General features: G+C 45.2%; 1 protein-coding gene across 5 annotated transcripts in view; it reads left to right on the top strand.

The window, feature by feature from the left end:
* akap9 (A kinase (PRKA) anchor protein 9) overlaps nt 1-17,500 on the top strand; it is a 205,683-nt gene that overhangs the window by 158,195 nt on the left and 29,988 nt on the right. For 4 of the 5 annotated variants that reach the window (XM_079828322.1, XM_079828321.1, XM_079828323.1 and 1 more), the window contains 6 exons: nt 10,661-10,705; nt 10,784-10,918; nt 12,226-12,723; nt 12,819-12,879; nt 12,998-13,122; nt 14,275-14,454. In XM_079828322.1, coding sequence (XP_079684448.1) covers nt 10,661-10,705; nt 10,784-10,918; nt 12,226-12,723; nt 12,819-12,879; nt 12,998-13,122; nt 14,275-14,454 — 1,044 coding nt within the window. The remainder of the gene's footprint in view (nt 1-10,660; nt 10,706-10,783; nt 10,919-12,225; nt 12,724-12,818; nt 12,880-12,997; nt 13,123-14,274; nt 14,455-17,500) is intronic. The other variant, XM_079828320.1, reaches the window with a different exon arrangement.

Below are 17,500 nucleotides of genomic sequence, written 5' to 3'. Positions count from 1 at the left end.
CAGATCCGGTCATCTCACTCACTGATGATGATCTGTGTCCACCGCTGACCTCAGATCTGGTCATCTCACTCACTGATGATGTTCTGTGTCCACCACTGACCTCAGATCTGGTCATCTCACTCACTGATGATGTTCTGTGTCCATCGCTGACCTCAGATCTGGTCATCTCACTCACTGATGATGTTCTGTGTCCATCGCTGACCTCAGATCTGGTCATCTCACTCACTGATGATGTTCTGTGTCCATCGCTGACCTCAGATCTGGTCATCTCACTCACTGATGATGTTCTGTGTCCATCGCTGACCTCAGATCTGGTCATCTCACTCACTGATGATGTTCTGTGTCCACCGCTGACCTCAGATCTGGTCATCTCACTCACTGATGATGTTCTGTGTCCACCGCTGACCTCAGATCCGGTCATCTCACTCACTGATGATGATTTGTGTCCATCGCTGACCTCAGATCTGGTCATCTCACTCACTGATGATGTTCTGTGTCCATCGCTGACCTCAGATCTGGTCATCTCACTCACTGATGATGTTCTGTGTCCATCGCTGACCTCAGATCTGGTCATCTCACTCACTGATGATGTTCTGTGTCCATCGCTGACCTCAGATCTGGTCATCTCACTCACTGATGATGTTCTGTGTCCACCGCTGACCTCAGATCTGGTCATCTCACTCACTGATGATGTTCTGTGTCCATCGCTGACCTCAGATCTGGTCATCTCACTCACTGATGATGTTCTGTGTCCATCGCTGACCTCAGATCTGGTCATCTCACTCACTGATGATGATCTGTGTCCACCGCTGACCTCAGATCTGGTCATCTCACTCACTGATGATGTTCTGTGTCCATCGCTGACCTCAGATCTGGTCATCTCACTCACTGATGATGTTCTGTGTCCATCGCTGACCTCAGATCTGGTCATCTCACTCACTGATGATGTTCTGTGTCCATCGCTGACCTCAGATCTGGTCATCTCACTCACTGATGATGTTCTGTGTCCACCGCTGACCTCAGATCTGCTCATCTCACTCACTGATGATGTTCTGTGTCCATCACTGACCTCAGATCTGGTCATCTCACTCACTGATGATGTTCTGTGTCCATCGCTGACCTCAGATCTGGTCATCTCACTCACTGATGATGTTCTGTGTCCATCGCTGACCTCAGATCTGGTCATCTCACTCACTGATGATGTTCTGTGTCCACCGCTGACCTCAGATCTGCTCATCTCACTCACTGATGATGTTCTGTGTCCATCACTGACCTCAGATCTGGTCATCTCACTCACTGATGATGATCTGTGTCCATCGCTGACCTCAGATCTGGTCATCTCACTCACTGATGATGATCTGTGTCCACCGCTGACCTCAGATCTGGTCATCTCACTCACTGATGATGTTCTGTGTCCACCGCTGACCTCAGATCTGGTCATCTCACTCACTGATGATGATCTGTGTCCATCGCTGACCTCAGATCCGGTCATCTCACTCACTGATGATGTTCTGTGTCCACCGCTGACCTCAGATCTGCTCATCTCACTCACTGATGATGTTCTGTGTCCATCACTGACCTCAGATCTGGTCATCTCACTCACTGATGATGATCTGTGTCCATCGCTGACCTCAGATCTGGTCATCTCACTCACTGATGATGATCTGTGTCCATCGCTGACCTCAGATCCGGTCATCTCACTCACTGATGATGTTCTGTGTCGATCGCTGACCTCAGATCCGGTCATCTCACTCACTGATGATGATCTGTGTCCATCGCTGACCTCAGATCCGGTCATCTCACTCACTGATGATGTTCTGTGTCGATCGCTGACCTCAGATCTGGTCATCTCACTCACTGATGATGATCTGTGTCCACCGCTGACCTCAGATCTGGTCATCTCACTCACTGATGATGTTCTGTGTCCATCGCTGACCTCAGATCCGGTCATCTCACTCACTGATGATGTTCTGTGTCCATCGCTGACCTCAGATCTGGTCATCTCACTCACTGATGATGATCTGTGTCCATCGCTGACCTCAGATCTGGTCATCTCACTCACTGATGATGTTCTGTGTCCATCGCTGACCTCAAATCTGGTCATCTCACTCACTGATGATGTTCTGTGTCCACCACTGACCTCAGATCTGGTCATCTCACTCACTGATGATGTTCTGTGTCCATCGCTGACCTCAAATCTGGTCATCTCACTCACTGATGATGTTCTGTGTCCATCGCTGACCTCAGATCTGGTCATCTCACTCACTGATGATGTTCTGTGTCCATCACTGACCTCAGATCCGGTCATCTCACTCACTGATGATGTTCTGTGTCCACCACTGACCTCAGATCTGGTCATCTCACTCACTGATGATGTTCTGTGTCCATCGCTGACCTCAAATCTGGTAATCTCACTCACTGATGATGTTCTGTGTCCACCACTGACCTCAGATCTGGTCATCTCACTCACTGATGATGTTCTGTGTCCATCACTGACCTCAGATCTGGTCATCTCACTCACTGATGATGTTCTGTGTCCATCGCTGACCTCAGATCTGGTCATCTCACTCACTGATGATGATCTGTGTCCACCGCTGACCTCAGATCTGCTCATCTCACTCACTGATGATGATCTGTGTCCACCGCTGACCTCAGATCTGGTCATCTCACTCACTGATGATGTTCTGTGTCCATCGCTGACCTCAGATCTGGTCATCTCACTCACTGATGATGTTCTGTGTCCATCGCTGACCTCAGATCTGGTCATCTCACTCACTGATGATGATCTGTGTCCATCGCTGACCTCAGATCTGGTCATCTCACTCACTGATGATGATCTGTGTCCACCGCTGACCTCAGATCTGGTCATCTCACTCACTGATGATGATTTGTGTCCATCGCTGACCTCAAATCTGGTCATCTCACTCACTGATGATGTTCTGTGTCCATCGCTGACCTCAGATCTGGTCATCTCACTCACTGATGATGTTCTGTGTCCATCGCTGACCTCAAATCTGGTCATCTCACTCACTGATGATGTTCTGTGTCCATCGCTGACTTCAGATCTGGTCATCTCACTCACTGATGATGTTCTGTGTCCATCGCTGACCTCAGATCTGGTCATCTCACTCACTGATGATGTTTTGTGTCCATCACTGACCTCAGATCTGGTCATCTCACTCACTGATGATGTTCTGTGTCCATCGCTGACCTCAGATCTGGTCATCTCACTCACTGATGATGTTCTGTGTCCATCGCTGACCTCAAATCTGGTCATCTCACTCACTGATGATGATCTGTGTCCACCACTGACCTCAGATCTGGTCATCTCACTCACTGATGATGTTCTGTGTCCACCACTGACCTCAGATCTGGTCATCTCACTCACTGATGATGTTCTGTGTCCATCGCTGACCTCAGATCTGCTCATCTCACTCACTGATGATGTTCTGTGTCCATCGCTGACCTCAGATCTGGTCATCTCACTCACTGATGATGTTCTGTGTCCACCACTGACCTCAGATCTGGTCATCTCACTCACTGATGATGTTCTGTGTCCATCACTGACCTCAGATCTGGTCATCTCACTCACTGATGATGTTCTGTGTCCATCGCTGACCTCAGATCTGGTCATCTCACTCACTGATGATGTTCTGTGTCCATCGCTGACCTCAGATCTGCTCATCTCACTCACTGATGATGTTCTGTGTCCATCGCTGACCTCAGATCTGGTCATCTCACTCACTGATGATGATCTGTGTCCACCGCTGACCTCAGATCTGGTCATCTCACTCACTGATGATGTTCTGTGTCCATCGCTGACCTCAGATCTGGTCATCTCACTCACTGATGATGATCTGTGTCCACCGCTGACCTCAGATCTGGTCATCTCACTCACTGATGATGATCTGTGTCCACCGCTGACCTCAGATCTGCTCATCTCACTCACTGATGATGATCTGTGTCCATCGCTGACCTCAGATCTGGTCATCTCACTCACTGATGATGTTCTGTGTCCACCACTGACCTCAGATCTGGTCATCTCACTCACTGATGATGTTCTGTGTCCACCGCTGACCTCAGATCTGGTCATCTCACTCACTGATGATGATCTGTGTCCATCGCTGACCTCAGATCTGGTCATCTCACTCACTGATGATGATCTGTGTCCACCGCTGACCTCAGATCTGGTCATCTCACTCACTGATGATGATCTGTGTCCATCGCTGACCTCAGATCTGGTCATCTCACTCACTGATGATGTTCTGTGTCCACCACTGACCTCAGATCTGGTCATCTCACTCACTGATGATGATCTGTGTCCATCGCTGACCTCAGATCTGGTCATCTCACTCACTGATGATGATCTGTGTCCACCGCTGACCTCAGATCTGGTCATCTCACTCACTGATGATGTTCTGTGTCCATCGCTGACCTCAGATCTGGTCATCTCACTCACTGATGATGTTCTGTGTCCACCACTGACCTCAGATCTGGTCATCTCACTCACTGATGATGATCTGTGTCCACCGCTGACCTCAGATCTGGTCATCTCACTCACTGATGATGTTCTGTGTCCATCGCTGACCTCAGATCTGGTCATCTCACTCACTGATGATGATCTGTGTCCACCGCTGACCTCAGATCTGCTCATCTCACTCACTGATGATGTTCTGTGTCCACCGCTGACCTCAGATCTGGTCATCTCACTCACTGATGATGATCTGTGTCCATCGCTGACCTCAGATCTGGTCATCTCACTCACTGATGATGTTCTGTGTCCATCGCTGACCTCAGATCTGGTCATCTCACTCACTGATGATGTTCTGTGTCCACCGCTGACCTCAGATCTGGTCATCTCACTCACTGATGATGTTCTGTGTCCACCGCTGACCTCAGATCTGGTCATCTCACTCACTGATGATGATCTGTGTCCACCACTGACCTCAGATCTGGTCATCTCACTCACTGATGATGTTCTGTGTCCATCGCTGACCTCAGATCTGGTCATCTCACTCACTGATGATGTTCTGTGTCCACCGCTGACCTCAGATCTGGTCATCTCACTCACTGATGATGATCTGTGTCCATCGCTGACCTCAGATCTGGTCATCTCACTCACTGATGATGTTCTGTGTCCACCGCTGACCTCAGATCTGGTCATCTCACTCACTGATGATGTTCTGTGTCCATCGCTGACCTCAGATCTGGTCATCTCACTCACTGATGATGTTCTGTGTCCACCGCTGACCTCAGATCTGGTCATCTCACTCACTGATGATGATCTGTGTCCACCGCTGACCTCAGATCTGGTCATCTCACTCACTGATGATGATCTGTGTCCACCACTGACCTCAGATCTGGTCATCTCACTCACTGATGATGTTCTGTGTCCATCGCTGACCTCAGATCTGGTCATCTCACTCACTGATGATGTTCTGTGTCCACCGCTGACCTCAGATCTGGTCATCTCACTCACTGATGATGATCTGTGTCCATCGCTGACCTCAGATCTGGTCATCTCACTCACTGATGATGTTCTGTGTCCACCACTGACCTCAGATCTGGTCATCTCACTCACTGATGATGATCTGTGTCCACCGCTGACCTCAGATCTGGTCATCTCACTCACTGATGATGTTCTGTGTCCACCACTGACCTCAGATCTGGTCATCTCACTCACTGATGATGATCTGTGTCCATCGCTGACCTCAGATCTGGTCATCTCACTCACTGATGATGATCTGTGTCCATCGCTGACCTCAGATCTGGTCATCTCACTCACTGATGATGATCTGTGTCCATCGCTGACCTCAGATCTGGTCATCTCACTCACTGATGATGTTCTGTGTCCACCGCTGACCTCAGATCTGGTCATCTCACTCACTGATGATGATCTGTGTCCATCGCTGACCTCAGATCTGGTCATCTCACTCACTGATGATGATCTGTGTCCACCGCTGACCTCAGATCTGGTCATCTCACTCACTGATGATGTTCTGTGTCCACCGCTGACCTCAGATCTGGTCATCTCACTCACTGATGATGATCTGTGTCCACCGCTGACCTCAGATCTGGTCATCTCACTCACTGATGATGTTCTGTGTCCACCGCTGACCTCAGATCTGGTCATCTCACTCACTGATGATGTTCTGTGTCCATCGCTGACCTCAGATCTGGTCATCTCACTCACTGATGATGATCTGTGTCCACCGCTGACCTCAGATCTGGTCATCTCACTCACTGATGATGTTCTGTGTCCATCGCTGACCTCAGATCTGGTCATCTCACTCACTGATGATGTTCTGTGTCCACCGCTGACCTCAGATCTGGTCATCTCACTCACTGATGATGTTCTGTGTCCATCGCTGACCTCAGATCTGGTCATCTCACTCACTGATGATGATCTGTGTCCACCGCTGACCTCAGATCTGGTCATCTCACTCACTGATGATGTTCTGTGTCCACCGCTGACCTCAGATCTGGTCATCTCACTCACTGATGATGTTCTGTGTCCATCGCTGACCTCAGATCTGGTCATCTCACTCACTGATGATGATCTGTGTCCACCGCTGACCTCAGATCTGGTCATCTCACTCACTGATGATGATTTGTGTCCACCGCTGACCTCAGATCTGGTCATCTCACTCACTGATGATGTTCTGTGTCCACCACTGACCTCAGATCTGGTCATCTCACTCACTGATGATGTTCTGTGTCCACCGCTGACCTCAGATCTGGTCATCTCACTCACTGATGATGTTCTGTGTCCATCTCTGACCTCAGATCTGGTCATCTCACTCACTGATGAGGTTCTGTGTCCATCGCTGACCTCAGATCTGGTCATCTCACTCACTGATGATGTTCTGTGTCCACCACTGACCTCAGATCTGGTCATCTCACTCACTGATGATGTTCTGTGTCCATCGCTGACCTCAGATCTGGTCATCTCACTCACTGATGATGTTCTGTGTCCACCACTGACCTCAGATCTGGTCATCTCACTCACTGATGATGTTCTGTGTCCACCACTGACTTCAGATCTGGTCATCTCACTCACTGATGATGTTCTGTGTCCACCACTGACCTCAGATCTGGTCATCTCACTCACTGATGATGTTCTGTGTCCATCGCTGACCTCAGATCTGGTCATCTCACTCACTGATGATGTTCTGTGTCCATCGCTGACCTCAGATCTGGTCATCTCACTCACTGATGATGTCCTGTGTCCATCGCTGACCTCAGATCTGCTCATCTCACTCACTGATGATGTTCTGTGTCCAACGCTGACCTCAGATCTGGTCATCTCACTCACTGATGATGATCTGTGTCCATCGCTGACCTCAGATCTGGTCATCTCACTCACTGATGATGATCTGTGTCCACCGCTGACCTCAGATCTGGTCATCTCACTCACTGATGATGATCTGTGTCCATCGCTGACCTCAGATCTGGTCATCTCACTCACTGATGATGATTTGTGTCCACCGCTGACCTCAGATCTGGTCATCTCACTCACTGATGATGTTCTGTGTCCATCGCTGACCTCAGATCTGGTCATCTCACTCACTGATGATGATCTGTGTCCATCGCTGACCTCAGATCTGGTCATCTCACTCACTGATGATGTTCTGTGTCCATCGCTGACCTCAGATCTGGTCATCTCACTCACTGATGATGTTCTGTGTCCATCGCTGACCTCAGATCTGGTCATCTCACTCACTGATGATGTTCTGTGTCCATCGCTGACCTCAGATCTGCTCATCTCACTCACTGATGATGTTCTGTGTCCACCGCTGACCTCAGATCTGGTCATCTCACTCACTGATGATGTTCTGTGTCCATCGCTGACCTCAGATCTGGTCATCTCACTCACTGATGATGATCTGTGTCCATCGCTGACCTCAGATCTGGTCATCTCACTCACTGATGATGATCTGTGTCCACCGCTGACCTCAGATCTGGTCATCTCACTCACTGATGATGTTCTGTGTCCATCGCTGACCTCAGATCTGGTCATCTCACTCACTGATGATGTTCTGTGTCCACCGCTGACCTCAGATCTGGTCATCTCACTCACTGATGATGATCTGTGTCCACCGCTGACCTCAGATCTGGTCATCTCACTCACTGATGATGTTCTGTGTCCACCGCTGACCTCAGATCTGGTCATCTCACTCACTGATGATGTTCTGTGTCCATCGCTGACCTCAGATCTGGTCATCTCACTCACTGATGATGATCTGTGTCCACCGCTGACCTCAGATCTGGTCATCTCACTCACTGATGATGTTCTGTGTCCATCGCTGACCTCAGATCTGGTCATCTCACTCACTGATGATGTTCTGTGTCCACCGCTGACCTCAGATCTGGTCATCTCACTCACTGATGATGTTCTGTGTCCATCGCTGACCTCAGATCTGGTCATCTCACTCACTGATGATGATCTGTGTCCACCGCTGACCTCAGATCTGGTCATCTCACTCACTGATGATGTTCTGTGTCCACCGCTGACCTCAGATCTGGTCATCTCACTCACTGATGATGTTCTGTGTCCATCGCTGACCTCAGATCTGGTCATCTCACTCACTGATGATGATCTGTGTCCACCGCTGACCTCAGATCTGGTCATCTCACTCACTGATGATGATTTGTGTCCACCGCTGACCTCAGATCTGGTCATCTCACTCACTGATGATGTTCTGTGTCCACCACTGACCTCAGATCTGGTCATCTCACTCACTGATGATGTTCTGTGTCCACCGCTGACCTCAGATCTGGTCATCTCACTCACTGATGATGTTCTGTGTCCATCTCTGACCTCAGATCTGGTCATCTCACTCACTGATGATGTTCTGTGTCCATCGCTGACCTCAGATCTGGTCATCTCACTCACTGATGATGTTCTGTGTCCATCGCTGACCTCAGATCTGGTCATCTCACTCACTGATGATGTTCTGTGTCCACCACTGACCTCAGATATGGTCATCTCACTCACTGATGATGTTCTGTGTCCACCACTGACCTCAGATCTGGTCATCTCACTCACTGATGATGTTCTGTGTCCACCACTGACCTCAGATCTGGTCATCTCACTCACTGATGATGTTCTGTGTCCATCGCTGACCTCAGATCTGGTCATCTCACTCACTGATGATGTTCTGTGTCCATCGCTGACCTCAGATCTGGTCATCTCACTCACTGATGATGTTCTGTGTCCATCGCTGACCTCAGATCTGCTCATCTCACTCACTGATGATGTTCTGTGTCCAACGCTGACCTCAGATCTGGTCATCTCACTCACTGATGATGTTCTGTGTCCACCGCTGACCTCAGATCTGGTCATCTCACTCACTGATGATGATCTGTGTCCATCGCTGACCTCAGATCTGGTCATCTCACTCACTGATGATGATCTGTGTCCACCGCTGACCTCAGATCTGGTCATCTCACTCACTGATGATGATCTGTGTCCATCGCTGACCTCAGATCTGGTCATCTCACTCACTGATGATGATTTGTGTCCACCGCTGACCTCAGATCTGGTCATCTCACTCACTGATGATGTTCTGTGTCCACCGCTGACCTCAGATCTGGTCATCTCACTCACTGATGATGTTCTGTGTCCATCGCTGACCTCAGATCTGGTCATCTCACTCACTGATGATGATCTGTGTCCACCACTGACCTCAGATCTGGTCATCTCACTCACTGATGATGTTCTGTGTCCATCGCTGACCTCAGATCTGGTCATCTCACTCACTGATGATGTTCTGTGTCCATCGCTGACCTCAGATCTGGTCATCTCACTCACTGATGATGTTCTGTGTCCATCGCTGACCTCAGATCTGGTCATCTCACTCACTGATGATGTTCTGTGTCCATCGCTGACCTCAGATCTGGTCATCTCACTCACTGATGATGTTCTGTGTCCATCGCTGACCTCAGATCTGGTCATCTCACTCACTGATGATGTTCTGTGTCCATCGCTGACCTCAGATCTGGTCATCTCACTCACTGATGATGTTCTGTGTCCATCGCTGACCTCAGATCTGGTCATCTCACTCACTGATGATGATCTGTGTCCATCGCTGACCTCAGATCTGGTCATCTCACTCACTGATGATGTTCTGTGTCCATCGCTGACCTCAGATCTGGTCATCTCACTCACTGATGATGATCTGTGTCCATCGCTGACCTCAGATCTGGTCATCTCACTCACTGATGATGATGAGTTGTGTCCACCGCTGACCTCAGATTTGGTCATCTCACTCACTGATGATGTTCTGTGTCCACCGCTGACCTCAGATCTGGTCATCTCACTCACTGATGATGTTCTGTGTCCACCACTGACCTCAGATCTGGTCATCTCACTCACTGATGATGATCTGTGTCCACCACTGACCTCAGATCTGGTCATCTCACTCACTGATGATGATGAGTTGTGTCCACCGCTGACCTCAGATTTGGTCATCTCACTCACTGATGATGTTCTGTGTCCACCACTGACCTCAGATCTGGTCATCTCACTCACTGATGATGTTCTGTGTCCACCACTGACCTCAGATCTGGTCATCTCACTCACTGATGATGATTTGTGTCCACCACTGACCTCAGATCTGGTCATCTCACTCACTGATGATGTTCTGTGTGTGTGCAGGAGAGAGAGATGAGCCTCGCTCTGCTGAAGGACCAGCTCCACAGGGTGAGATGCCGCCACCGCTTCTCTGATGGGACGCCACCCAGCCACTTGACCTTTAACCTTTGATTGGTGTCTCTGCAGGCCTCACAGGAGGGAGATCAGTCCACAGCAGAGCTGCTGCAGGAGCTGCAGGAGGTCAAGGGTCAAGCGGCCGCCACTAAAGAGGAGCTGAGCAGCCACAGGGAGCGCTGTCTCAAACTGCAGGAAGAGATCGAGGTACACTTCCTGTCAGCTGATTAGCCGTTAATCTGAGCGTTTACATTGGTCACACTGACCGTGGGAATTTAGGGAACTTTACATTTACTAATGTAAGATTACAGTAAATCTCTCATCGACATCAATGGAACGCTTTACTTTAAAATTACATTTGAGCGTTTTCATTTAAAGTTTTTATTTTATATTAAAATTATTTATTTAAATTTAAAAATGTATTATTTAATACATTTTTTTTGTGTTTGTTTTTAGTTTTATCATTTGTATCAAGTGTTTTATTTTGATTGGTTTTATTTTTAAATGATTTATTTAAATTTTACATTTATGATTTAATACATTTTACTGTTTTATTTAGATTTTTTAAAATCAGTTACTTATTTAAATTGTGAATTATTATTTTATCATTTTTTTTATTTAAAATTGTAATTTTATTTAAGTTATATATATTATTTTTTAAATTATTTAGTCATTTTACATTCATTTTATTTTATGATTTTTTTCTGTTCTGATTAAAAAAATTAATTTGATATTTTTATGATTTTCGTGTTTTATTTTTGTTTTTACATTTTTAATTTTATTTAAATTTTGCATTTATTATTTAATACATTTTAGTGTTTTATTTCTTTTTTTATAATTTACCTATTTAAATTGTACATTCTTATTATTTTATTGAAAATTTTTTTATATTATTTTTAATAAAAAACATTTATTTTAATTTTACAATATAATAAACATTTTTATTATTCAGTTAATTTTTAGTGCTTTTTGATAGTTTTTTTTATTTAATTTAATAGTTTAGTCTTCTTATTTTATAATTTTTTCTATTTTAACAAAATACATTTTTAGTGTTTTATTTTTATTTTACATGTATTATTTAATAAAATTTAGGGTTTTATTTCATTTTTTAAATAATTAACCTATTTAAATTGTACATTCTTATTATTTTATACGTTTTTTATGTTATTTATCTTTTTTTTATTAAAAAGTAATAAAAAAAATAAAAATAATTAATTTAATTTTGTAAGTGTTTTATTTGGATTGTTTTTATTTTAAAATAATGTAAAATTTCTCTTATTTTATACATTATTCTTATACATTTTATCATTTTAATTTGAACATTTTCATGATTTAATACATTTTATTAAGTATTTTATTTCGTTTTCTAAATAATTTACTTACTTAAATTGTATGTTTTTATTATTTCTTTAATGTTTAAAAATGTTTTATTGTGATTTGTTTTTATTTTAAAGTAATTTATTAATTGTAATTGTACAAAATGTTGTGGATGTTCTTTCTGAACTGTAATCCAGATGTGTCACAGAAACCCTCGTGTCTCTCAGGTCAGAGACGTGTCCATTGCTGAGCTGAGGGTCAAAGTTCAGGAGCTGCAGACCGCGGTGTCCAAATCCAGCGAGGAGCCGCCACAACAACAGACGTCTGAGCCCAAAAAGAAAGCCGGGAAAAGCGGAGACAGCAGAGAGCATCATGGGATGAACAAAAGTGCAGAGGCGAGTAAAGACAAGCCCTCCCTTCCCCACAGAACCTCCACGGACCAATCAGAGCGGGCCTCCTCCTGGGACGTGGACCAATCAGAGCGGGCCTGCTCCTCCTGGGACGTGTGTACGCAGACTGAGGCCCAGGATGTGGAGGAGATGATCTCGGGGCTCAGGGGGAAGATGAGCCAGATGCAGGATCTGCACGCGGCCGAGATCATGGACATGGAGGCCAGACACATCTCAGAGAGCGAGAGCTGGAGGAGGGAGAACCAGCAGCTGAGGGACGCCATACACACACTCAGAGCCACAGAGGTCTCCTTTACACCACATCAGAGAGTAACTGTGTGTGTGTGTGTGTGTGTGTGTGTGTGTGTGATGTCACATCGCTGTGTGTGTGTGTTTCTCAGGGTCCCTCGGTGAGGTCAGACCGCCCCGCCCTCTCTACGCTTAAAGACGGATACGCCAGCGGTGAGACTGCACACACTGCACTTCAGAAGTGTGGGAGAGTCACTGTCAGGTGTTTAATCATGTGTGTGTGTGTGTGTGTGTGTGTGTGTGTGTGTGTGTGTGTGTGTGTGTGTAACAGACAGCAGCTCAGACTGGAGTCAGCGCACGGGGTTCGACCATCCTCACCCTCAGCAGGAGTTCAGGAGCACACCTGAGGGAGCACACAGAGACACGGAGCCGGACATCCTGCCCGACCGCATCAAGGTGAGTTCCTGCAGAACACACACACACACACACACACACACACACACACACACACAGACTCACACACACACACACACACACACTCACACACACACACAGACACAGAGACACGGAGCCGGACATCCTGCCCAACCGCATCAAGGTGAGTTCCTGCAGAACACACACACACACAGACTCACACACACACACACACACACACACACACTGACACACACAGACTCACACACACACACGCAGACACACACACGCAGACACACACACGCAGACACACACACAGACAGGCACACACACCCTGACACACACACACACGCAGACACACAGAAAGACACACATACACACAGACACACATAGACACACACACACACACACACACACACACACAGACACCCTGACACACACAGACACACACACACAGACACCCTGACACACACAGACACACACACACACATAGACACCCTGACACACACACACAGACAGACACACACACACACACCCTGACACACAGAGACACACACACCCAGACACACACAGACACACACACACATACACACATAGACACCCTGACACACACACAAGTCAAGTCAACTTTATTTATATAGCGCTTTTAACAATGCAGATTGTTTCAGAGCAGCTTTACAGTGTTAAAAAGAAAAATAATGCAGCATAATTTTATTCAGCCATTCTGGAGAAAACGCTGATGTCATCAGTTCATTTCAATTATCATACAGTGGCAGTGTGGGCTTTAGATCAGTAATTTAGTTTATATGGTTAAATTAGGTTAATAATTAGATTCATTTGGATATTTAGTTGAAAAATTTAGAAAAATGTAGTGTCCCCAACTGAGCACGCCAAGCCAGAGGCAACAGTGGCAAGGAAACCCAAACCCCATCAGGAGCAGAATGGAGGAAAATAAACTTTGGAGAAACCAGGCTCAGTCGGGTGCCAGTTCTCCTCTGGCCACACACACACGCAGACACACACACGCAGACACACACACACACACTCCTGGAGAACATCTGCCTCTGTGTAAGCCGGTTCTCACGTTGGTTATGTTGACGTAAGTTAGGTTACACAGCGGTTGGTTTCGGTCCTGATGACGAGCTGACCCGTGATTGGCTCCCACAGAGTCTGACCTGTGATTGGCTCCCACAGAGTCTGCTGCGCGAGGTCCACCAGGAGGGCATGCAGGTGCTGTCTCTCTCCGAGCTGCCGCTGTCTGAAGCAGATCGACCCCACGACACCCCTCAGGCCTGGAGCAGAGAGAGGGACGCCCTCACACACACCGTCCAATCCCTGAAGCTGCTCATCAGCAAACTGCAGACGGACACACAGGTCAACACACACACCAACACACACACAGCTTTTCCCTTCTCAGGGCTCTAGAGTGCGCCCAAAATTTGTAAAGGTGCGACTAAAATGTTTCCCAGGTCACACCGGTCTATTTTCTTTGTGTGTGTGTTAGGGGTGTCCCCGACTAATGATTTACATATTCGAATCAGATTTGTTGAATCTCTCTATAGTCGACCGATAGTCGAATCATCGAGCCCGATATCACGAAAATGCGTATAAATAATATGAGTGTGCAATCTCGTGGAATGTATACGGCAAAATTAGTTTTGGCGTGAATGGTACGGCGTTTTTCGCGTTCATATGATACCCTCACCCTACCCAAAAGCGTGTCATATACACGCCATAAACTGCGTAGCATATGCACGCGAAAAACTCATTTAGGCGTATACATTCCACGAGATTGCACACTCGTACTATTGATACGCATCGTCATGAGATCGTGTTGGATCATCTGTGTGTGTGTGTGTGTGTGTGTGTGTGTGTGTGTGTGTGTGTGTGTGTGTGTGTGTGTGTGTGTGTGTGTGTGTGTGTGTGTGTGAATGGGTTGGGAGGGGCACGACAGTCAGCAGGCGGGAAAAACTATTTATATTTTATTTTACACACTCCACACAGCAACACCTTTTAATAAAGCGACCAAAACTGCCAATGGACAGACGAACTGACAATGGCTTTCTTATTTAGGTTTAAATAAAAGGTAATGTGGTGGATAAACATTCGTAAAATGTTTTCTCATCATATTTTAAAGCCCCGATCGAAATAGGCTACAGAACATCACACAAATATATAAAACAGGGTTTCCGCGGGGTCTTAAAAAGTCTAAAAAAGTCTAGAATTTCAAAATCAAAATTTTAGTTCTTAAAAAGTCTTAAATTTGCAGAAGTATTGAGTTTTAGGTCTTAAATCATTTTAAACAGGTCTTAATTTTCCTACGTTCATGTAACGCTACCTCTAATGCTCATTGAAATGCTCCCACAGCGCTTTAAAATGTTTTTTTGTTTTGTTTTTTAATTCTGGCTGTTGTAGTTCTTTCTTTCACTAGTCCAAATATAATTTGCTGTATTACGACTACAAATGAGACCAGCATGCATCTTATATTGCAGCCAATCAGCTTTCGTAATATTGGCGCGAGTCTCTTTCGGATTGTACCACAGACACATAAAACTGATTTTATTCTTCAGATAATAGTCCTCCAGTTTTTCGCATTTCCGCGATTACTAAATACAACGAAAAATCAACAATGCATTTTTTGAGATCCTGCATAATTCGTAATTTCACCGCAAAATAATGGCAAGATACCAAAATAAACAAGATTTATGCATTTTGTAATAAATATTTTGTAATAAATTTTGCAAATTTCTGGAAAGTTCACCACAAATTCAGTCATTTTGATCTAAAAAATCACCCAAAAAATATCCTGGTGGGATTGAGCTATAGGGAAGTGCAATTTTATCGATACAAGTTTATCGAATTGTTCAATTTGAATAAATAAATTTACTTTGCAAGTAATTTTGCAACTGCATTTCCTTTATAGGTCTTAAATTTAATTCATAATGGTCTTAAAAATGTCTTAAAAAGTCTTAAATTTGACTTGATGAAACCTGCAGAAACCCTGTAAAAGCACATTTTGATAAATAAACCAAAAAAAAACCTGCCTAGAGAGGAGAAGAACACACCGACTGCAGACAGGATTTGCATTTCACATTTTGCGAAATTAAATTAAATCTGCAAAATTGCTGTGCCAGCAGTGCAGCGCAACATCGAGACAACGAAAAACAATAAAAATCATTAATTTACAGAATTAAATTAGAACAGAATATACATTACTAATAATAAAAAATAAATAAAATGAAATAAAGTCAGAATCAAGTCACAGGGAGCATAATAAATGTGTGCAAAATGCCAAAGTGCAGGGGAACATAATATATATAATATTTAGCCAGAATTGTGAAATTTCTCTTTTTAACTGCCGAAACAACAATAAACGCTAAACTGGCAGTTTTTTTAGCTAAACATGTTCACAGCAAATTAAAATTAGAAACGGCTGAAGTGTTTGAAAACACTTGTACCCGATCGAAAAAAATCTCTTCTTTCACTCTGTGTGTGTTTGAGTCTCTTCGAAATGTGTGCGGGGAAAACCAGCTTGTTAACGTTGGCCGGCTGCAGTGCTCTGAAACTGTTTTAAGTGGAGAGCCGTGTTTGTTGTTGATGAGTGATAGGACATGAGCTGTCGGCACAACTTGCATTTAACTTTTTTTGGATCATCTTTTACTATTTCAAAGTGCATCCGCACTTTAGAGTTTCTTATTACAGACATTGTTAAGTATTCCTGCCGCCAAGATGCGCCTCGTCTGTCACTGATCAGGGAAAGTGAAACTTAAATCTGTCACAGGACAGGGGTGGTTGGATTTATACACACACACACACGCGCGCGCGTGAAAAATATTTATTGAACGCTTTCTTTTCACGTGTTTTTTTTTTTACATCATCATAATTAAAGGCTGTATATAACTTAATATAATGGTACAAAACCAGTAGTTCTGTGTGAATTAGACATTGAGCTCCCCCATATTGCCAGAATGGTTTGATCCTCGTTTCGTAACACCCGCGAGGATTCGGCTGTGAGATCGGTGGTCGATTCAGGCTCCGGATGCATCGAATCTTCGACTATTCGGGGTCACCCCTAGTTTGTTGTAAATATAATTAATTCTGAAGCAATATTCTCATTAGTGTTCATTCAGCTTTGACATATTTATGATATTTTAATCTTTATAAAGTCATAAATCTTTATACTGCATTAATGATCTTATAAGATTGTTTTAAATATTTTGTACAAATTTACATTTGATATATTTTCTGAAGGCCTGTACAATTATTTCAGACACTGAGCATCATCTTGTGTGTGTGTGTGTGTGTGTCTGTGTGTGTGTGTGTCTGTCTGTCTATCTGTCTGTGTGTGTGTGTGTGTGTGTGTGTGTGTGTGTGTGTGTGTGTGTGTGTGTGTGTGTGTGTGTGTGTGTGTGTGTGTGTG

Source organism: Gobio gobio, assembly GCF_949357685.1.
Source record: "Gobio gobio genome assembly, chromosome: 11".
Classification (NCBI taxonomy): domain Eukaryota; kingdom Metazoa; phylum Chordata; class Actinopteri; order Cypriniformes; family Gobionidae; genus Gobio; species Gobio gobio.
This window is presented reverse-complemented; position numbering and strand designations above follow the sequence as displayed.